At 45.3% G+C, this 23328-nt stretch overlaps 1 protein-coding gene across 6 annotated transcripts; it reads right to left on the bottom strand.

Moving 5' to 3' along the window:
• Positions 1-318: 318 nt before the first annotated feature.
• MPG (N-methylpurine DNA glycosylase) lies at positions 319-13716 on the bottom strand. Of its 6 annotated transcripts, none has more exons than XM_085238097.1 (5): positions 13651-13716; positions 11239-11356; positions 7767-7992; positions 4629-4833; positions 319-836 (listed from the first exon to the last, which is right to left on the bottom strand). In XM_085238097.1, the coding sequence occupies exons 2-5, from the start codon at positions 11265-11267 to the stop codon at positions 442-444; spliced, it is 855 nt and encodes a 284-aa protein (XP_085094223.1). In that variant the 5' UTR covers positions 11268-11356; positions 13651-13716; the 3' UTR covers positions 319-441. The 6 variants fall into 6 exon arrangements, with proteins under 6 accessions (XP_085094223.1, XP_085094222.1, XP_010717700.1 ...); XM_085238096.1 differs by having other exon boundaries at positions 13647-13699; XM_010719398.4 differs by lacking the exon at positions 13651-13716 and adding an exon at positions 12769-13326.
• Positions 13717-23328: the final 9612 nt, after the last annotated feature.

Below are 23328 nucleotides of genomic sequence, written 5' to 3'. Positions count from 1 at the left end.
AGTCAGCAGCAGGATTTTTCTTTCCCCTCCTCATGTCCAGTCCGATCAAACCCAGCTCTCCCATAGTTTCTGTCAGCCCTACTGCCACCCACTCTTTTGGCATTCCACTGAAGAAACCAAGTGTTCTGGCCTCTCCTGGGGGCCAGCACAAAGGGGAGCAGCACAGCAGGTCAAAGCAGTGACCCTTCACTAGTCATCCACCTTACCAGAGCCTGGATCCATTCACAAGGGAGAAAGTGGCTTTCAGTGCTCAAATCCAACCTCAGTTCTGCTGGGAGATCCATTCTAGCCTGCCCCATGAATAAAATTCCACCTTGCTGCAATAAAGTATGTTTATTGTTAAAAACCTCCAAGCTGCCCTTGCTGCTGCCCCAACATGGCTTGAGACTCTCCTAAAGAGCACAGCTCAAGTCCTGGTTGGTGGCACACTTGCAAGATTCATCAGCTGCAAGAGATGGGTTCCATTCCTGCCATCTCTCGCTCCATTTTCTTGTCTACAACACTCACAAATTTGTTTCCCCGTAAATAAAACCTCAGAGGTTTCTGTGACCATTCCCCTCTGTTCCCAATACCAATCCTGGTCGTGGCTACCACGTCCTGCTCCCCTGGCAGCTCCTGTCCAGGTACCATCCAGATGGCTGCATCTTGAGTCAGGTCCCTTTGGTCAAAAGCCTTATCAATCCCAAATGCTTGGCAGAGCTTGGAGGGCCCATTACACAGCTGCCAGTCCTTCAGTGGCTTTGCAGGTCCTTTCCTTGAAGTGCTGCGCAGCTCCCTCATCACATCCAAACCCTGGAGAGGCTCCAGAGAGCGGAGTAAGACTGCAGCCCCTTCCCCTGTGCAGAAAAAGAGCCACGTGTTAGTACAGGTTTGTTCAGAAGGAACATCTCAGCAGAAGCACTTCAGTTGCATTCCCTGCCCCTGGCAGAGCAGGGAGTTGCCTGCAGCATCCAGCCAAAGGGCCTGTGCTTCCCTCAGGCTGCTAACCCGTGGTCAGTGCACTCCCTTCCCTATGCTGAATGTCCAGCATCCCACAGCTCTGTGTCCTTGGTTCATCTGTCCTCCCCCAGCCCCACTTCCTGATGTTCCTAGGCCAAGCTGCAGCTCCAAGGCTTGCCAGAGGGCAAGAGGTTTTTCTTATATCACCACGATGTTGAGGAATGAATACACACATGGTTCAGTTTTGACATAACTATCCAAAGCTGCTCCCAAACCCAGTGGATTTATAATAAACTCTGATGATAAGGTCTCCAGCCAGCAAATGAGAGGAGAAAGAAGTCCAGATGCTGCCAACAGAACGAGGCAGAGCTGGACTGGAGGAGGGCTTCTGGCATGTAGCTGTGGGCTGGGGAGCAGCTGGGCCGCTCTGAAGGAGCCCTGGGTGGAAGCATTACTGATCCAAGTGACAGGCTGAGGTGTGGGTGTGACAAACACGGCCTTGGGTGATACAGAGGAGCGAGGTCAGCGTCCTCGTGCCAGGGAAGCTCTTGTGAGATGGGTGCTGGGGTAGCATGGGGCTGCACAGCCCTGGGAGCATCGCTTCAGCAAAGACAGCCCCATCTGTGACAAAAAGTGAAGAAAACTCCTGTTTTCTTCTCCAGTGTGATTCATCACCCTGCCAGCAAGGAGCCTAGGAACTTATGGCTCCCCACAGCCACTGGGACCGGCTGCTCCCCCTCATTTTGGTGAAGGTGAAGCAAAGACGCAGCTCTGAGCAGAGAAAATCCCCTGCAAGGAAGATTTCCAGCCCAAATGGGACAGAAATACTTCTCCAGTATTTTCCATTGGAAAGCAGGGAAGGTCTTCTTCTGACCCTGAGTGGGAGAGGTGAGGGCCTGGCAATGCAGCCTGTGTGCTGCCCCACACAGTGCTTGTTGTGCGGGGCTGCCCACGGCATTCCTCCCCTCCGCCTCAGCACTGGGGATGCTGCTCTGCAAGGACTTCCTTTCCCTCTCCAGCCGCAAACATCTGGAGCTGTGCTCAAGCCTGGCAAAGGCTCTCGTAGCCCAGCAGATCCCCAGGGACCCGCAATTCCCCCAAATAGAATCCCTCTCCTATTTTGTACAAGTGCCACAACAAGCTGCTCTCAGCTCACAAACTGAAAGCCCGATCTCTTGCTGTTGCCAGGTGTGCCTACTGCCTTGCACTGCACAGAGCCCCCCTGCCCTCTGCACAGCTCCGTGAAACAAACACTTCCAACAGCTGTCCGCAATCTGTTTGCAGGCACTCCCTTTGCTAAGGAAGGGAATGAAGCTAATCTGGCAGCCAAAAGCTGCTGCAGTGATTTAGAGCTCAAAGATCATTTTAGATTTTTAAGAACATCCTCCACGTCCTAATTCTGCTTTTCATCCATGCACACAGAAATATCCTTCACGTTGGGATGCTCTTGCATCTGAGGAATGGCTAATTACACTCCTTGCCCTCATCCATCACAGATGCAAGTAGAAACTGCGGGCACTTGAATTCAAGTGTCCTTGTGAGCTGATGTGAATAAAGGCACATGCTGAGAGCAGCTGCAGCGCTCCCTGACCCCCACGCAGCAGTAGCAGGGTACCTGGCATTTGTCTCCAGCTGCTCTGTGAGCATTTCCACTGGAAAGCTTTCCAGCTCTTTCTAGCTATGTGCACAACAGATGAGAATTAGAGCAAGACCGCCAGGGGAAGACAGGAGCTCAGGGATGCCACAATGAGCTACTGCTTTCTCTGCCCACTCCTCCTAGGAGGACGTTTGGGACCTCCTGAGGGTGCTTGCACATCAGTTTTATTTAACTGCTAAGCAGTAGCCGCATCCTTCTGGCTCACCTCCTGCCTGCCAGAGTGCTGCAGCCTTCTCTGTATAGCCTGCCCAGCTTGCTCCCAGGGCTACTTGCCTTCAGCAGCTGCCTGACACAGACACTGCTGTTGGCAGGAGTGCCCGGCCCGTGCTCCAGCCCAGAAACACCACACATTGCCCTCCCACGCCTAGCAGAGTCACTCCATGTAAGGAGTGGATTTAGAGCTAAAAGCTGGGATCTGACAACAAGGAAGAGGCCGGTTCTGTCCTTGGGCAGTCAGGAATCACAGAACGATAAGGAAGTCCCACACCCGCGCTGCGCTGCTCGCTTCTCCTTCCCTGGACTGACTCCAGCTCTCAGTCTTGGAAACAGCTCCTGGATGCCGGAGAGAAGAAAATTTTCTCCTCTCTCCACCCATCTGACTCACTGTTCCCAAAACACTTCCTTCAAAGTCCCGGTCTGGGATCCCCGCTGTGTGACCCCGCGCCTGGGTACAGAATCACCGGGATCCCCATTTTACAAGAGATTACTTCAGGTCTGGCAGCAAAATGCTCACATTGGCAAACTCCTGACAAACAAACCACAGCAAAGTCAAAGAGAAGCTCGACCAGCAATTACTGCCTTCCTGAAGTGAGGGAAGCCCAGTGTGCCTCTCAGCTCCTGGGAAAGCTCTGTGTGCTAAGATGATTCTGCTGCCAGCACCAAGATGCGCTGTGGGATTCATGTGCACTGAGACACTGGGTATATTTTGCTATCATTTAGGATTTCTCCTCAATGCAAAGCAATGTAGAGATACACCACGCGGCTGTCAGCAGCAACAGGAAGGCCTCTTCCAGTAAAATCCTACAGGACTCAGCTTTACCTCAGTGATGTACACAAAGATTCCCCCTTCGTCCCTTTATTATTTGCCAGTATTTCAAATGCTAAGAGCCCCGTTTTGAACAAAGAATCATTCTGCTTTCGTTATCTGAACAGCTTTGGCAGAGACGTGGTAATGCAGTTCACATGTGTTCATCCATCAGACTCCAGACTTCCACTTAGGAAGACAGGCTCTTTCCCCACACTATTACCTGGCACTGTTTTTCTGCTTGGCTACCTTCCAAAGGCCAAAACCAGAGGGCTAATGGTCATCATCACAACGCATTCTGCTGTGGAATATACAATATGCCGTATCTTGGAAATGGTGGAAAAGAATTTTTTGAGATTTTTCAAACAAAATCAGTGTTTAAGAAACACATACTGCAATTTCAAGGTACGTAATTAACCAAAACCATTCTTTTTCTGAGGCAAAAACTATCATCTGTAAGGAAAGCAACACCTGCTTGTTAAAAGGAGAATCATTTGATTAAGGATTGGTTTATTATCATGAGAGCAATAAAGGAGGATTGCAGATCCTGTCACAGCCTGCTTTTGAGATTTTCTTTTTTAGTTTGTTTTTCTTGAAGATAAAGCAAAGCAGCTAAAAAGCTTCTGTAGCAACTCAGATAAAATGCTCAGACATCTTAGATCTTTTCGTTTTCCTTGGCATTTAGTTTCTGGGGATAAAGGCAGGAGACAGAAAACTTTCTTCTCCTGACAGTGGACACCAAGATTTAGACTTTCACTAGACTGCAAGTTTCTTTTCACACCACCACCCTGAAGGAACAAAGTGCACCGCATCACAGGGATGAGGCATCAGCTCGGGTCATCCAAACCGAAAGCACCATCCTGCAAAGATTCCCTTCCAGTCCTTGATCTTTATTTCTGCATCTGAACAGCACCAAAATCCCAGCTGGCTGTGTAGCCAGAGATGGCCCTGCTGATAGTTTTTGAAGCTGACATATAGGCCACTGAATGTGCTTTGGCCTCAACTCACCTTGGCTGGAAACGTTCACGCAGAAATAAATCCCATAGATCTGATACACGTACAGAGTTCCTGGTTTCATGAACATGGCTGCGTTCCGTTGAGTTTGCTTCCCACCTTTGGAGTGAGAAGCTTCATCTTCCCCACCAAGATAAGCTTCTGTTTCAACAATCCTCCCCCAGAGTTCCCTGCCGTCAGGAAGTTTGCGAACTAGAATCTGAAACAGAGGTCAGAGGGCATCAGTTAGCAACAGCCCCCCGTGCAAAGTAACCAGAGCACAAGGCTGCTTGAAGCAAAGTCACCAGGAAAAGGGCCCTTATGGCACTGCCCACTGTCCTCTCACTCTCTGAACGCAGTCTGTAAGCTAGCATGAACGATTCCAATTTCTACTGTCTGGACCACATCCCAGTACAAGACGTTTCTACCTATCATTCACCCAGCAAAATGCTTGGGGGACAAAGCTGTGGCAGTATCGTACCGAATTAATTTATGACCACATGTACAACAAAGCAGCAATCCCCACAGCCCACAGAACTGCTTCTGTGGTTCTTTTCTGCATTCTCACCCCAAACCACCAGGACTGCACGCGGTTTAAGGCAAAAAGCACCACTGATACAAAGCACCACGAATGAGTATTCGTTCAATCAGAAGAAATATGACAGCAGCATTAACCAAATAACTGCTGTGATTGGATAGACTCTCCCCTTGGAGGTGTTTCAAAAAAGTCCTGGCACCTAACTATAGAGATAACCATAATTGAAATATCAGTGCTGTTTCTGTGTTTTCTGCACCACGTAGAGGACCAGTGCAGGAGAGCTGATAATTGGCCTCAGGCAGAAACAGCAGGTCTTTGTTACTGCAGTGTGCTCCTCCTTGCTGCCAGCTCCTTAAATAAAACCAAGTAGATGAGGAAAAGAAAAATAAACAGCCACAACTCTGAAAATATTCTCCTGAAGAAAATAAAACAATGAGTGAACTCCTTACAAAGCTGCAATTCCTGCATCTCATGCTTTCCCCACAGTATTTCCCAATTAATTGAAAACATCAGTAATTTATTGTTGTGAAAAACAATGACTTCAGAAAAGTACTGGTGCATGTCAATACTCCAAAAGCACACCCATGTGGCCAAACTGCTCTTTCAGTACAATGAAAAGCAGTGGTAAGGTTACAGTTTTAAGAGTATGCAGGCATTTCCCTGACTCTTCTGAAAAAATATCTACAACTGAAACAGTTAAATGTAATAAGTAATGCTAGTACAGAAAGCACCTCCAAGGTCTGGTAGAACAAAGATAACAAAGCACTAAACTACCAGTGCAGTTATATGAAAACAAGAGCATGGAGTGGGTCACAGGAGAACATATGTTATACTTTAAAGAAAATGTTAAAATGACATCGAATTTGCCTGGTTTGTAATTCTAGGCCTAAAGAGGAAAAGGATAGAATTAGGAGTAAAGTATTATCTGCCAAGGGAGATGAATGTATGAGGATGTTAAAGTCATTGAGACACCAGAAAATGCATTAGTGGACAGCTTCAGGTGTCTTCATACACAGCAAGAAAATCTCACAGTGGGATGGGACACGGACTCTATTTTCTAGACACCAAAAAGTACTTTGCAGAGTCAGTAATCAGGGACCTCCCAAGAGAAAACAAAGCTCTCAAACTGATCCAAACTCTTTGCCAAAGACTCAGCACTGAAAAACAACTTTGTGTCATGACCATGAAGCTTAAAATTCAGGATCCTTACACAAGTATTAAAGTCCAAAAATAATCTGGTACAGTATTGCTTATCAGCAAAAAGGGAAACTACATAAAACAAGGAAACTTGTTAAGAACTTAAAAGAGACAGCCAGAAGTCAAAGCAGGAAAGGCAAACTTCTAGCAGGATGTCTATAAAGAGAAAAAATACATTTGATGTATAAGAGAGAGGTTGAGAAAGGCTAAAAATAAACACAGCAGGAGCAAAGCAGAGCAAAGGTGTCCATTACATGTAAGACAATATCCTTCAGAAGTAAAACCAATGGTAGATTCAGAGATACAGGCCAAAACAAAGTTACTGGAACAAATTCCTGAAGTATCTAAAGCAAAGAGAACCCAGGAAGTTTCTTTACCCTATAGGTAATAAAAATATAAAGAGGACTCAGAGAAGGTAAGATCACAGCACTGATAGTAAAAACACATTCTGCAATTGTGTTTAGAAGGTCCCAGACTCAAACTTTTTACAGGGACAACATTGGAGGAGCTCTCTGAAATGAAAAGAGAGTTTTTTGAAGGACTCGCTGAGCAGAAGAGACACAGTTTAGCTCCCCTTCTCCCAAAGGCAGGGTCCAAAGATTCCTCAACATTTCTGCGTTGGCATAAGGGAGGAGGTCCTTTCATGAGCAGGTAATGACTTAAGACCTCAGAAAGAACAGATTTCAGAGTGAACAGAGTTTAACTGCAGAGCTGTGGAGTCCCAGAGGCCTCCATGCCAGGGCCTATGCTGCCTCACATATTTCTGTTAATAATGTGGGAGAGGTGAGCACCATCTCTACTGGTAAGCCTGAGTTATTCAGAACTGCAAAAATAAAAGATCAAACTTTTAGAGCATACAAGGCAGCATAAAGGAAAGTATCAAGCAGGCTGCTGAACTGCCAGATGAGAATAAAATATGTCAGTACACTACGACAGTGGAGATCAGTCAGAAAAGGCCAAGGACCTGCTATTAGCATCACGAGATCATCAAATGGAGGTAGAGAAGGAAATGATGCTGGCTGCACAGCATTACTTTCCAGTGGGAAAAGCAGGAGCCAAAAACAAACAAAGAAGTACCTGAAGGGAAAATAATTGGCCTTAAACAACCTTCAAACCACAAACAGCAAAGTGTATTTCAGTAAACCAGAAAAAAAGGAGAAACTCCACAAAAAATGAACTAATTCTGAAGTGCGACAGTAAATTAAACCTAAAAAATTACCTCTGTGACTACATCCAAAATAGATTTAATAACTAGTCTTCAATTTAACCAGAATTTTACAAGAAAAATAATGAGAACACTACTCCTGAAATAGCAAAGCCCCAGAGGCAAACTGCAAAAAAAAAAACCAACTCATCCCTTTACATTGAATTATTATTGTACTGCAGCATGTAGAGCTCATGTCAGTGTTATGTCTTACCTGTCCCAGGAAGGATTTGGCCAGGCTGATACAGGGCTGGTTGAAGAAATCTGCTTCAAGTTGGGAAGATTGTTTTTTCTCTGTTACAAAATATTTGCTGCTTTTTGGAGAAGAGTTCCCATCAGGAGTCGTGGTGGGGCTCTTCAAGGCATCAGAAGGGGGGATGCTGGAGTTGCTTTGGAGGGCACTTAATTGAGCCAACAGCTTTCTTTTTCTTGACATAGTTCTAGGAAATAAATGCAAACATATTTGGAAATGTAAAGATTATTTTAAAATAATTCATTTCCACAAATTCTTATTTTTACACATCCCTCTACAAAGGCTGTGAAAGGTATTACTGATTAGACAGTCCAGGCAAACCAAAGGAGCAGGTGACATATTCAGCTGGATTTATGTCAGGTTAGGCAAATATTGGGCTCTACTGACATGCAAACAGAATACTGCAGTTTGAGCTTTCATCTTTTAAGGGCTTAAGATAACAATAAACTCTGGTCCACGTAGCAGTAAAAATATGTTTGCTAACTGTTAGGTTAGGAAATATGAAAGCAAAGGTAAACCTGTACCATCTTCTTTTTACTGAGAATTTAAATAATCTATTAAGCAGACAAAAGAGAATATGAAAACACTTCTAAAATTGTGCTGGTTCAAAAAGTTCACAGAAGTGACATATCAATCGTTTTAAATAGTGATGTAATGGGTAAGAATCCAAATCTCCAGGGGATACAGAACACTGGAGCTGGGAGATGCCTGATTTACAGTCACTGTCAAGCTTGTCACGCTGCAGAAATGACTGTACTAAGACCTCCACAAAGTAAGGCTTCAGCTCACCTACCAAAGAGATGAAGAACAGCGTGTTCCAAACTACAGAATGTATTTGTGACAACTACATAACCTGAAATTGTTCTTCGAGGTTTGTCACCAATGTGCTGGCTTCAAAATGTTTGCGTGTCTTTTTCTGTGCTGCAGTCCTTACTCTTGTCAAACAAGAACAAACTTACCTATTCTGTAAAGCTCTCCGAAGTGTCTGCTGGCTAACAGCATGATGTGGAAGCTAGGGGTGATGGATTAGCACTGAGACTGCAACCAGCTTTGGTTGGAGCTATTTTAGTGCAACATCTGCATTCTGTATTGCAATAAAAACATGTCAGAGACTTGCCATAGAATTGCCAACTCCACGTCAGGTGTTCTGCTCTGTGCTACAGCTTTTACTTTGTGGCAACTCCTAGAAATGTCACTGAAAGCCACTTACCTCCCTCAGACTAAATTGTCTGATGGACTTTGCAAATATGAGTCCTGTCTGGGAAGGGGGATGTGAATAACAGAAAGTTTAGGAAGGAAGGGACAAAAGAGGAACACTTCTCCATATCATAACTTCTAAAAAGTCAACCAAGTAAATGTTTTCTGCTGAAAACTACTTCCAGGCTTCTCTGACAGTATTAACTGGAACTACATGAAGACATGCTGAAAACGTAACCAATCTCTCAATTTGTGCTTTTATGGAACGCAGCATCAGAAACAGGATCTGAGTTGCCTGACACCTACTGCCTTCGCAGTTAAGTCATTCTTAGAAGATAAAAGTGCTCTTAGACAAACATTACACTGGCAGCCCAAGGGCACTTGTAATTACATTGCTCTAGGCTGATCCTACACAGACCTCAGCATCTTCACTTCTCATTAGAGGCAGCAGTAGGATACTGCCTCACAGTCATGAGAAATTCAGAGCCTACAACATGCGACTGCTTTAAAAGCAATAACAGAGTGAAGGGAATGCAATACTGTCTCAGAAATCCAGAAAAGCCCCAATGCATGCTTTGTGTTTGTCCACGCCATGATACAAGACATAAAACTCTATGCCTCAAAGCCTATCTGCTTTTTCTACACAGGATGTTACCTTTATGAACAAATCCCTTCTTGCATATGAAAAAACACAGCATAGGTATCAGTGCATTTCAAGTACCCAAGCCCTATTTATTTGGGAAGTAAGAGACACCATCTCTTCACATCTGCAGACAAATTCTACAGCCTTTGTGTGCCCCCAAATAAGAACCAGCTGTGGATTCAATCATTTTTTACTAATTCTGTTGTAACCAAACCAGCTGCAAGCTGTTAAGCACCTGTGTGCAGATACATAAAAAAGCAGAGAAGTCAGAAGAGAAAGAACTGAACAGCTCTGCGCAGTGCCTGAAGTGTTCAGGCCTGCTGGGCTATTCTCAGGCAATTGTTTAGGGCCCCTGTTAAGCCAGAATCAGAAACACTGACACTGATGTAAAAATACAGCTCAGCAGCAGACACCCCCTGAAGACAAGGGACAACAGAGTCTACACAGAGTTCTTCAATCCTTTTAAGACTGCACGGGTAGGTATTTCCTTGTGTAGTCAATAAGACAAAGTAATTGCATCAGTAATTTGCATATACCCAGATACCTGCAGCTGCCAGATGCTCCTGACACACATATGATGAAGCAGTGTATGCGTGTGCCACTTCTGGGGAAACAATTCCTTATACAGTTCCCAGTTGTATAAATTTTATGTGGGTATATACAAATAGCACAGTGGGCAAAAGCAAAGGACATTTCTTCCTGCATCCTGCTCTCATCACAGGTCAAAAGCAGAAGGCAAGGAAAGAATAGAAGGAACACACAGTGCTTCTCAAAGCATCCTCCACATCTCTGGCCAGAAAACTTTGAAGCAGACACAGCTCCACGTATGTAGTAACCAAAGGACAGTTCATCCAATGGTCCTCTGAACCAGGGTAACATCATCCAACCACACTGCAACAACCACCACTTACCTACGCATTGCTACACGTTCCCTTAAGGAGTTCTGAGCCTGCCTCTCAGAAATGCAGTTTGGTTCTCCCTACTACTTGTATTTGCAAGAGACATGGTAAAGTATGCCTTGCCTTCTTTACTGAAGAAGAAAGCATAACAGAAGTAGTCATTACAGCTCCAAAAACTCACTCATTTTGTGTGTGAAATTAGGACTGCTCCCCTGGCCATATGAATCAGTTTGCATTTACAACTCACTGCCCACCCTTCCTCTTCACCACCTAAAATAAAGTTAAACCAGCTGGAAACATTGTGACAGTCAGCACCATGCCCCTTTTCCAGGTCACTGCAAAATGTTGCTCAGCACATCCTTGCACCACTCTAGAGGTGACCTCCACTCACTGGGAGGGCTGCCTATTTACTCACACCCTCTTTTTTCCTATCTTTCCACAAAGTGTTTAGGATGGGAACCATCTTATTGAGGCAGGAGTTGCTCACACTGAACCAGAGGGCTGCAGGCATTTCTCTGGACAACAGTGTGAGAAGAGGCATAAAAACCTTCCTGAAAGAAGAGTACAGGCAGGGGTTGATAACTATAATCACAAATACTACATAAATCTTTTCAGATACAGACTTTGATAGAATTTGCAATCCTACTAATACCCCAAAGGATGGTAAAATAAACAATGATTGTATACACCTTACTGAGGGCTCTGTAGGTCTGGCAATGTCATTTCCTGCACGGAGTCCTTTCAGCTCCAGTCTCTGCTCCTACTGCCTGCTGGACATCTTGAGCTTTTCAGAGTCAAAAATAATCATGCTTCTGTGAAGACCAAAGAAGATACCAAATGAGAGAAAGCAATGAAACATCATGAAGAAAAAAAATCCCTCATCAAAATTCCACTTAATTTTGGTTGACTTTCTTAAGTCACTTTATTCTATTCTAATTCTTCCCCACCACTCCAGCAGTGTGACAAAGCTGCACGAAATGAAAGCACACAAGTTAAGTATAACACTGGCAATGGATGTTAGTTAGCTCAGTCCCCAGAGACCCGAGTTGACCAAGCCATTATCAAGCAGCATTCAGCGAGGCCACAAACACTGATAGGCAGTTCCGTTTTCTGATGTACATCGACATGTACAGCAAATGTCCCTTGGGAGTATTTGGCTAATCATCTATGAGTAATTTTTTTTCCACTTACATGACGGCACTGAAAACACTCATGATTTGTAAAGTTCACTGAATGACCAAAGATGTCTCTCTCATTAATGCATTGATAAAAAGGAAAACCTGTGACTGACTGAAACCTTCAAACATCCAAATAATATCCAGAGGGTTCCACTTAAGGGCTTCTGTTGAAGCACAGCAACTTAAGGACCAGGAGGAAAGGCACAGAGCACAAAGATTTACCCACAGAAGAATCCTGGAGTTGCTCCCTGCATAAGTACAGAAGCAGAAGGTTCTCATGGTTCCTCCTCAGCTCAAACCCAGAGAAAGGATCTGCTGCATACCCAGTCCTTACAGAGGAGTAATATCTGAAGTCCTGTGGTTTTGACAGTAGGGCTATGGGACAGATAATTTCCTCCAGATTTCAGGCCAGCTACTCAAAGAAAGCTCTTAGTATTGAAGCCCTGCACAGCCTGAACTCTCCAGCAAAACCAGATGCAGAAAATCACACTTTGCCATCAGTCATGAAACAAACTCAGTAATAGCTAAGATGCTGCTCTAGGAGAGTCAGCTGAGAGGTTGAATCACACGTGTTATGAACTTGTGTCTGTGAGTGAGAAATTGCCTTTCTTCTATTTTCAGAGGAAGGATTTTCTACATTTAGTGGTTTGGGATTAATCTGTATGGTAACAGGGAGAATATTTGTCTGTGTTTTGCACTGTAGTACCAGACACAGTCAAATAATTAAAGTAAGAAAACAAAATACTGACTCTAAGCCTTAATGGATGATGATCTGCAGAGATACACTTGTAAATGCAGGTTAAGATAAATAGCTGATGTAATGTCCACCACAATAGCAAGCATTTTCAAAACCCGAGAATGAAGCCTTCGGGCTCTACATCAACAAAGGATCTGAGGAATGAGGACAAATTCCCTCACAGCTTTGGATCACATGCTGTATGTGAGCCAAAAAACTGATAACACTGGTGAGACAAAAAACTTCTGATAACACAGGAACAAAAGCTAAAGCCTCTCCTATAACTGGAAGCTATGAAATCACTGCTTACTGTAAAGGCTGTGAAAATCTGAGTCAAACATAGATGTGAACCAGCAGACCTCAAACACTTTCCCTTTCATGGCACAGTAGCCTCAATTCTAACATGGCAATCTTGTTTAGAAGAGATTTTCAAAGCAGATCTTCCAATCAGATGGCATTCCTGTAGATTGGGTATCTCTCCTCTTGATTGGGTCCAAATCCTGTCACTGTTGTGGCAGATACACACAGTATCCGTTGAATTTCCAGCCTTTAGCTACAAGATCCCTCTTCTCTGAAATCTCTGCACCACCTGTCACTGAATCCACAGCCTTTCACCTAACGCACAGAGAGGCCAAAGGAAGCTCCCTGCAGAACAGAAGCAACGTGACAGGAAACCACAGTGCAGCCTTATTCAAAATGCACGTGTACACTTTACTGTACAGCTGGTCAGGCCGCGTTCCCCCCAGCCTGAACGTATGCACACAGTGGGGATGGTAGCGTTTTTCTGAGTGTCCATTACAGCCTGTGCAACACCGCTGACTCACAGCACACAGCAAATATTTTTTAGAAGAGCGATGCTTGAGGACGCAGCCCTGTAACGTGGAAACAAACAGCACCGATAACCACGCCGACAGCTGGGTGAGACCTCACAGCCTTTTTGACGACAAACCCCGACGCATTCGCCATTCCTGCTGGCACAAAAGAGCAGTCAGGGCTGCGCTGAGAAGAGCCCAGAAGCACACGGCTTTCACACCGCAGGACGCGTTTACGCTCCAACGCCCGGCCCACCGACACCCGCTCAGCCCACCCGGGGCGCAGAGAGGACAAGGGCTCCCCGAGGCGCCCCGCACCCCGCCGGGCCGGGCCTCGCTGCGGCCTGCAGGCGGCCCAGCCGTTCCGCACACGCACCTACCGGGCCGCGCTCCGCCGTTGGGCGCAGCCGGGCGGGGCGGGGCGGGGCGGGGCGGGCTGCTGCGGGGCGGGCTGCTGCGGGGAGCCGCCTCCCTTCGCACGGCTAGGCCGCGGCCGGCGGCGGCCTGCGTGGAACGACGGCCGTGTATTGGCTTCCCTTCGCTTGTGAAGCGTTCTGCGGGTTTTTGGCTTTGCCTCAGTATCACCTCTATAGCACGCTGCGCTCTCATGTTAATAAAGCTCAGAAAAATATACGTTGTGATGAATACGGCCACAAGCCGACTTTACAGAAGGCTGCATGAATTGTTCCCTCAGCTGCCTGAACGAGTGCCTGGCCTGCAGAAGATTCTCGGCTTCAGCTTTTACCCAGATGGAGCGCAGGCTCAAAACACAGCTTTCCTCATCGTGTTCTGGAGACACGCAGTTGGGGCTGTTGGTTCATAAATAATTTCTACAATAAAATGTCCTAAAAATACTTAGCACTGCACCAATTGTGTGGGGTGTGCAAGAGGCAGCCATGCCAAGAAGGAGCATTTAGCATCATCTAATTCATAAACTTGCAATGAGAGATGATGTAGTTATCTCCCAGTATAGGAAGGAGGGAGTTGCTGGGTTGGTTTTTACTTGGTTCACTTCCAACTGTTACTACATCCAAAGCTCTCCATGCAACACCCTGTGCTTGCTTTATTTTCTTCATGCTTTTCCCATCGGTGGTCCAAGAAAGGGAAGAAAAGTTATGAATGTTTTAATTGGAGATCTTTACAGCACCTTGTTTTGCTAAAATGGACACAGATAAGCTCACAGTAGTTAGAATTGTTACGGAGATGTTATTGTCTGGCTGCACTTCGCTTCAGTCTGAAATCAGTTTCTTGTGTTATTAGCAAAGAAATCAGGAAATGTAAAAAAAAAAGTGTAAGCAGTGTTGACTGAGTTCTCCAGAATTCTGAGAATTCTTCAGAAGGGCTTTGTTAGCATCTTGGACCCCCTCACTCACATGGTTAACATCCCAGCTTTAATATTGTGTTAATCTAAGAAGGAAGGCCAAGAATGCGTACGGAAAGACAGACAGCCAATCATCAGATTGGCCTTTCAGCAAATCCTGAAAATTCAAGGCAAAACGAGGCAAGAATGAGAGACGTGGAAAGGACTTCCTGGGGTCAGACCAGTTCAGCTCTGCAGACTTTCTCCTTTGGGAATCTGTGGAACAGGCACTGTGAGGACTGCTGACTTCTTTGATGGCAGATCTATTTCATGCCCAGAGGAAGTATTTCAAGCTTTTAGCACCTGAGGAATGTGAATCGTTCAAAGCTACAGCGTATACCATGTTCTTCGTTTGTCCAATAACTTCACTATTACAGAATCAACACCTAAAATAGCCTCCTGTAAAAGCTGATTCGTTTGGGAAGATTAAAGGGAAGACTGAAGTTTCCCCCCCTATTGGGCAAAAGCATTTTTAATGTTTTCCTTGAAAGGAATGACTCGGAGCCCATTGTTAGAAAATCTGGCTATTGGAGTCCTGGGCTCTGTGGCACACTCTTGCAAAGTGTACACACTGCATGTGTACAGTGCTTGCAAAGTTGTTCCCCACAGCTTCCAGGATGTGCAGACAGCAGATCAGCATGAAAGAAGAAGAAAGCTTAAGGGACAGATATCCAAGTTTTCTCCATGTAAGATGCCAAAACTTTCGTGATATTTGTGGAAACAGGATTTCGTGTTCAGTTAGAAGGACACACAAAGTCAGTTCCCCGCAGTGACTGCTGACTGGTCATTTGCCATGGCCACATGACTCTCACCAGGATTTGCAAGTCAGCTGCAAAATTTAATGGGCAACCTATTGAAGAATTCTTATGGATGAAGAAGTTCCAAACAGCACAGGGATTTTATGACATCCACTCCTGGCCTCCCGTGACATCCAGTCTTGGTTGCTGCTGCCTACTTCGCTTCAATTCCCAGTGTGTCTTGTTCAGAGCTATTCCCAGCCAGTGCCTGTTAGAGGTATGTACACATGGTCCTCAAATTAGTACCAGAGCTATTCAGCTACTGGATGGGAGAAAGGCTTATAGCCACTTTGGTATCTCCCGCACCCAAGCTGAGCCATGGATCAAATATCTAGTTCTGTGAACCAAGCCCATTCGACTTGTTATGTAAGCAGATGTGTATGTTTTATTCTAAATTTGGTGACATCCATGATGGATGCCATTCCACCCACTTTGTACTCGGAGTGCAAAGAATCCTAGCAAGTGCATTGCATGTAATGGGAAAACAGAATATTAACAGACCTCCTGGGAACCTCAGCTCTGGGCCAGAGAGGGCAGGCAAGTCTTATTTAGTAACATACTAATGGATTTTATTGGGTCTCTATTTTTGTTTTGGATACAGGACATTTTGGTTCCCTGACATGACAGAAATGCTTTGCTTTACGGGATCACTCAATGCAGAGAAACAAATAGAAAAAAAAACAAGCAAGCAGGCCAGTCTGCTGGGTTTTGGTGGCGTTGATGTGCCTGAGATCTCTCCCAGCTGCATGGGGCAGGACTGGTGGGAAGCTGAGACAGAGACCAAAAGTTCGGCTGAACTGACTGGTTGTTGGGAGACGTGAGATGGAGCTGCCACAAGCCAGCAGCCAGGCTTTTCTAAAAACTGCATTTTCTTTTCTGAAAGTGTTAAAGATGGTTTATTCAGTGTTGCCTAAATCAAGAGAAGTCATACTGCATGCTTGACATATAAATATAGTGGGAAGGAACTGCGTACATATGTATGCATGTGTATATGTATGTGTGTGTATAAAGTCAGAGCTTTGCAAGCCTAAGAGCTACCAGCCACCTCCAGCACTGCCCATCTGCTGAGAGTGCTCAGCATGTACTGGATGCAGGGAAAATGCCACTTTCAGTGCTCTTTGCCTCCAGGCACTTGTTCTTGTCCCTGTCCTGCAGAGCAGCTTCCCCTCCACTGTGCCAGTACGATAACTTGCAGACTTGTACTTAAACCAGCTCCTTGAACTGGTTCTTCTGATGGTGTGATGGTGCGGAGCTGTCTATCCCTGTGAAAGCACACAAGCGTGTCTGTAATCCCTGGACCAGCAACAGATCACCTTTGGCATGCATAGGCTAGAGCAGTAAGAGGAGAAGCAGGCACAAATGAGACGCATCAGCAGAGTTGAGGTCAGGGTAACAAACTGAATAACACTTTTTCTGCAACCTGTGCAGTGTCAGCATGCAATGGCGTGGAGTAGTTCAGGTAAGCTTTAGCACTGTCTCCCAAGAGATGAAAAATGCACGAACTAAGATGCAGCTGAGCTGCTTCTGAACATTTGTTTTTAGAGGAGTAATCCTTTACCCCTTTAAATACAGAAAAGCTGCAGGGAGTCATTTCGTTACATTGCATTGGTGTCCACCAAAGGGAACTTTGCAAAGGTGATGTTTGTGTTGTGTGAGTGTGCTGGAATAAAGACTGCTCACCTACTGACTGGCTCTCCTGGGACAACAGAGCATCTTCCAAACAAGACCAGGTGCTCACCCCTTGAATGGGACTCAGTCTCTCACTGTCCTGGGGACAGTGAACAAAGACTGAAATGGAAAGAGCAGAATCAAAAAGAAAGAGTTCACACATAAGCTGAGGAGCTTTTTTATATAGGGCCCTATGGACACAGAAAGTTGTATGGGCTCAAGAACTGTTTGAGTAAATGCTCGGTAGGAAGCTCCATTCAGGGGTATTAAACACAGACACACCATCTCCAACCCAGGAAGTCTCTGAGCTGCAACCTGCTGAGTCTGTGAAGTATTTAGGAGAAATATGACAATCTGACCTGGTTTTGTACCATCTGTAAGCTTTTGTACTTTGCACTGTTGGAGGCAGATATCTTCTGCTTCGTGGAGTTGTTATCTGACTCATCTGCTTGTGGAGGCATTCTGTGGGAGTCACAATGGTTTTGCTTATCCTGCTTTGTTGGTCCCTCCTAATAAGTCAGAAATCATCCAGGCAATGGTCTGAAGGTGAAAGAAAATGTTCAAGAGCAAAAACGCCCCAAATTGTCTTCAGTGAAACAGAGCTGCCCAGCCAGACCCTGCTGTTTGCTATCACAGACATCCCAATTTAGGAGACGTGGGCGTGGGCATATTTAGTCATTGACCACAGGCACGACATAGCACTGGTTGCTAAAACTGACCTGAAGTTGTTTGCCTTGCAGGATATGGGAAGGAGGGCTTGGATTGAATATCGTTGACTAAGGTCAGAAGAGTTAAGCTTGAAATAGCAGAACTTGAGAACATTTGGGATGTAAACAGGTGACCGGAGGGACGGTGTCACAGGCTTTTTGCAAGGGATAATCATTGACCAGAGCTGTTTGTATGTGGGCTGTGATCTGAGAAAGGGTGTGCTGCCTGTGTAGCAGTGCTAGCAGCAAAAAGATGAGCTCTGACTTAAGTGTAAGTTAATGATATTCCCAGTGTTTGGTAACTCCAGCTGCTTGTCCCAGTAGATACAAAAAAGAAAAGATTCTAAATGCTGCATAAGAGAGGCTCATCTCAGGGCTTATAGGCCAAACAGGAACCAGAGATCCTTCTCTCACGGGTTTTGCGTTTCAAATGTAGTAACTGTGACTAAAATTGCTGTTTCATCTCCCTTTAAACCTATTCCAGGATAAGAATCCTAATGCACTCACATTGCCTTAATGTAGGTGTCCTTCCCTTTTGAATTCTGCAGACTGAGTTCCCATAGATTTTATGAAACCCAGTTTCTAGGTAGTGGGTACAGATCTGGAATGACATTTTTCTCTCTGCCACATTAGAAAAAGAAAAACAAAGTGCTCAGCAATTCCTTGCACTCCTCCAGGCACTCAACACAGTGGTGCTGGCCACCCTCCTGTCCCATGCTGCCTATGGGGCACCGGGGAGATGTAGCATATGGGGAGGTACAGGTGGGAATGGGGGAGCAGGGGAGCTGATAGCATGATGAGGTCCTCAGGAGGACAGGAGGAGATGGAAAAAAAAGGGAAATCAGATATGGAGGTCTGTTGTGCTTTGTTTCACTGAAAGATCTCCTGCTTCTCTCTGAGGTCTCGTTTTTTTTTTGTTTGTTTGTTTGTTTGTTTTTTTCCCCCTTTAAAAAGGCTCTTGAACTGTCAAATCTGAAAGAAAATCATTAGGTTTGATGTGACTGTTGCCTGCAGTGGCGTGCAGGCTCTGGGGTGAGAATTCAAGGAACTGGAAAGCAGTGAGGTGCACCCTCTGCATATCAATTTTTCAGTTGGCATTGGACTTGGTGTTCCAGTTCCAAGTACTGTCACTGAAAACAAATGTCTCTTTTTTTTTGAAGAGATGGGAACTCGGATATTCCCAGGAAAAAAAGCAGTCCTGAGGCATAACTGCAATATAGGTGAAGTTTGCTTCACATATAAATCACCAAAGCTTTCTGCAGCATTCCCTCATTTTTAACATCTGCTTCAGCCAGGACAGGTCTGTGCTGCAGCTTTGCTGTGGCTTTTACTTGAGGAATGTAGAAAGAAAAAATAAAAGATAAAATAAAAGGAAAATCATATTCTGACCAAGAAAATTCATACTCTGACCATTCAAATTCTGTTGGGAAAATCCCAGTGTAGTTTAATTATTAATGAAAAAAGTCCCGTTGCTAGGGGATCTTACCCTGTTTGAGGTGGTAATTCCTCTACACTGACAAGGAGAAACTTTTGGCAGTATAAGAGAAAAGCTCTATGTAAGGGTTTTTAATGGGCTTTGAAGGAAGGATGAAGGAGTTGGCTTTGCCCCTGGAAGCTGCACAGATGGTGGAGGGGCTCCGCTCTTCAGGACTTCCAGCTTTCAGATGGCCTTGTGTGGGTAACCAGGATTAAATAACCAATGCCACATCCTCCTGTCACTTCTGTACAGTCTGGGGTGGTTATACAGAAATCAGCAATCTTCTACAGCACACCCACCCTAACTAAAGGCCTTAATGCTCATTGAGCAGCAGGGCTAACTAGCACACTGCTTCTCATTCTTCCACATCTGCTCACTCTTCCGTGGTCATGGGTGGGCAAAGAAAGACACGCAAGAACTGCAATTGGGAACATTTTGTGCCCTTGTAGTGGAACATATGTACTCCCTTCAGGCTTAGTCCTGGAGCTGGTTAAGATACAAATCACACCTGGATGCAGTGATCTGAAACATTTCTCCCTTTTCCAAGCAGCCATAACGGAGGTTTTCTGTACGTACAACATGGACATCGATGGTGCTTTAGCTGGAATATGGATTGCTTTTGGCTGTGTGTTAAAATATGTTGTCACATGGTGAGAAACAGAATTTTTACTGGAAAGTTAGGAACACAGAGCCAATACAAATACGCACTGACAAAATAGGAATGACTTTCAAAATAGCTAAGCTCCCAATTTATTTGTTCCTACTTCCTGAAAATTTATCACATTTACTTAGCTCATGGCTTTTTCCTACTTATCTGTTTTCTCTCTGCAAGTGCAGCAGGAGCTGTGCATTGCTACATGTTGTGGGCTGTGCTAGTTAAACCTTCACATAAAACTTGCCATTGTGTCTCCACTGGAATTGTTGGCCACTTGTAGTCTTAACAAATGTACAGTGATATGGGGTAACAAAAGACACGTTAGAGTTAAGTCAGAATTCCAGAATTCCTCCTTGTGTCGATAAAATGACCACAGCTGGGCTTTGGGGTTTGCTTTCCTTGGTCTGAGCAGATGTAGAATTTCTCTTTGTGTCCACAGTGAGAAAATAATTTTGAAGAATGCCTTAATGCAGCCGACTTGTTGCGTTCACAAGGGGAGGCAGAACGGCTCAATGCATTTGCTGCAGTCACCAACATCCAAATAGCTATGGTGTTATTTACACATGCTATTTACACATCTTACATGGGCATCACTAAATTCACTCACGTATCAGTTCCTGTTGGAATCAAATTCATTTTTTCAGCTGGAAGGGCTAGAACTTACATGTTGTAGGATCCGTTTTTGGACTCAGTGCTGTTTCTCTGGAGCAATTTCTGTGGGTAAGATGAGCCCTCAAAATGCTTTCAGGAAAGCAGTTAGCTGGACAGTTTGAAGCACTGCCATACTGTTTTTCTCAGGCTGACTGGTTGAAGTAAAAAACAAAGTCTCTTCTAATCAAAGATAAACTAAGTGATCACTAGAGGGGAAATGTTGCAGCGAGTGACTCCTCTGCCCTGCCCTGTCAGCCCTCGGCATGCTGTATGCCTGACCTTTCCCAGGAGAAGGCTGTGCACATTGCTGAACCAGCTGTTTGGGGATAATGTATACCCCAGATTTGGTGCATTCAGGAACAAGAGAAGCTGAGCTTCCCCATCAGCACTCTCCCGTGGTCTCATTCAAGAGGAATCATTTCCCATGGAGTGGCGAGGTGCTCCCAGGGTCTGGCTTCACCCTCCCTGACTTTGGCACTTGGGTCTTTGGTGCCAGGAGAAACTGTGCTTGCACTGGGTGGTCTCCAGAAATGCAAAGAATGCAAACTACTTTTGGGACCACCGGAAAGAAAGTCAGGGTGATTTCAGAACTCTGAAATCCTCCTTTGGAGAAAGAGAGGACACCAGCAGAGTGGGATCAACAGATGTAGGATTGCAGCCACACACCTGGGCTATGGAGATGTTCCACAGCGACAGAGAAATTGATGCTGACATAAAGGGCTGTAGTAGCAAAAAACCTGAGGGATTAAAGAAATTGGTTGTTGAGCAGCATTTTACCTCGTTGTCTGTAGGGTGGAGGTGGTGCTTCCAGTGCTCAGGGCAGATTCTGAAGTGCTCTGGCAGACCACAACAAACTAAGCAAAACTTCGCATTTTGAGTTTAACTCTCCCAGTGCTGTCAAGATTTCTTGGTCCTCGTGGTGATGTGTGTGGGGAAAATCCTTTTGTGTCAGAGACCCCTGTGAGATGTGCTCACAAAGGCCATGGATGGATGGGGAAGGGCACATTCCAGCTGTGCTGATTGGGTTAGCTGGCAGATATTTTTAAGGGATGTATGGAAAACGTGCACTGCAGGCCAACTGGCTGTGCAGTCACCTCTCATACAGCCCTGAACCTGTCACACTCCTTGAAAGAGTTTGCTGCATAAATAAGGGTGATGTCTGGACACACACACACACACAAAAGTAAAGCAAATCAAAAAAAGTCCAAAACTGAAATCTCAGTTTTCTGCAGACAGCTGTGCTCAAGATGATGCAAATTGACAGTCTTTACCCCAGTCAGATGCATGGGAACATGAAATCTGACTGCTATGGACAGTTCCAACTGTGTAACCCCAGGGGCTTTTTGCATCCCCAACAACAAAGCCCTTGGGAGAGCCAAGTGCAGGAAAGCAGAAAAGCAGTGTGCTCTGTTGCTTTGGTCTGGACAGTCTTAGAGAATTTATTCAAATAAAGCTGCTCCCACAGCTGGTTTGGGAGCTGAATCTCCAGCTGGTGGCTTGAACTAGGTCCAGTTGTTACCATGTGGGAAGGCAGCTAAAAGGTTGCAGAGTGAGAGACATGTGGATAAGGGCAAACAAAGCCCAAACGTCTGAGGATGACGGTACCGCACAGATCCGCAGGGTTACCTGCAGGGAACCAGGACTTGAACTGTCTCTGGCTGTGGGAGATTGCAAGCCTGAGAGAATCGCTCCAGCAGCCTCTGCCTGCCCCCCACCTGGGAATGGAGATCTCTGCCCAGGCTGTGCTGGGAGCCTGGTGTGAAGACTCCCCTGTGCCAGGGAGTGCTGCGGGACAATACTTCATGCTGTTCCTCAGGGGACAGCATAAAGGTTTTAAAGCAGGTGGCAATTCTGTGGCTATAAAATAAGATCAAACTTGCATATTTGGAGCTGTTTAACTCGAATCTTTCCAAACCTGTGCTCAAGTAATTGAAGGACTGTCAGATGAGGCTGCTACATTAGGAATAAGAAGGGACTTTTTCCCCCAGAGCTTTTGCCAAACCTCAGCTTCGGCGTGTATGTAGCCCAGGAAGCACGATCCTGATATGAGGGCATACTGCATCACCCAGGAGAAAGAAATACGGATCAGACTCACCAGTATGTTATACTTACAGGTCCACAGCTCTCTGCTGAGCTGAGGTGCTCAACACCATGGCACAGAGGGACTGTGGAGCACTCAGGGAGGACTTGGTGCTGCTCCTTCCTGGTCCCAGAACAAGCTGAGACGAAGCCCAGGATTCTTGTGCTACTCTGGGCACTAAGCCACTGGCCTCCTTCCCATTAGCCATAATCACTGGTTTGCTGGATAATTTATGAGACTTACTGCAGTAATATTCATAAATATAGAAGCTGCTGTAAATATAATTTGTTTCTACAATTTGACAGTGTATATTCAAGTGACTTCGGACACCCATCACTCACAGTGGCTAATGACAGTGCTTCTGCTGAACAGAACAAGAGACTTGTGAGCTTCCATCAAATGTTGCAGATTATTTCCTGACCCTCCTGGTATTCAGCTTGTGCCAAGAAGCATGGCAGTTAGTGCCTCTGGTTTAGTGTTATTGCTAGAAATGTTATTGTTAGCCATTAAATTCACTAACCCTATTTTCAGGGTTATTACAGTATTTAACTTGGCTGCTCTAGGGTGATTTTAAAGCTGTGTTTCCAACGTATGATATGGGCTAAAAATAGCTAGTGTCTAATTAGAATAATCCCTGGAGAAACTCAGATTCCTCACCTTCCC

The sequence above is a fragment of the Meleagris gallopavo genome, chromosome 16, assembly GCF_905368555.1.
Source record: "Meleagris gallopavo chromosome 16, MGAL_WU_HG_1.1, whole genome shotgun sequence".
Lineage (NCBI taxonomy): Eukaryota > Metazoa > Chordata > Aves > Galliformes > Phasianidae > Meleagris > Meleagris gallopavo.
Note: the sequence above shows the minus strand (reverse complement) of the source record. Positions and strands in the feature narration are given on the sequence as shown.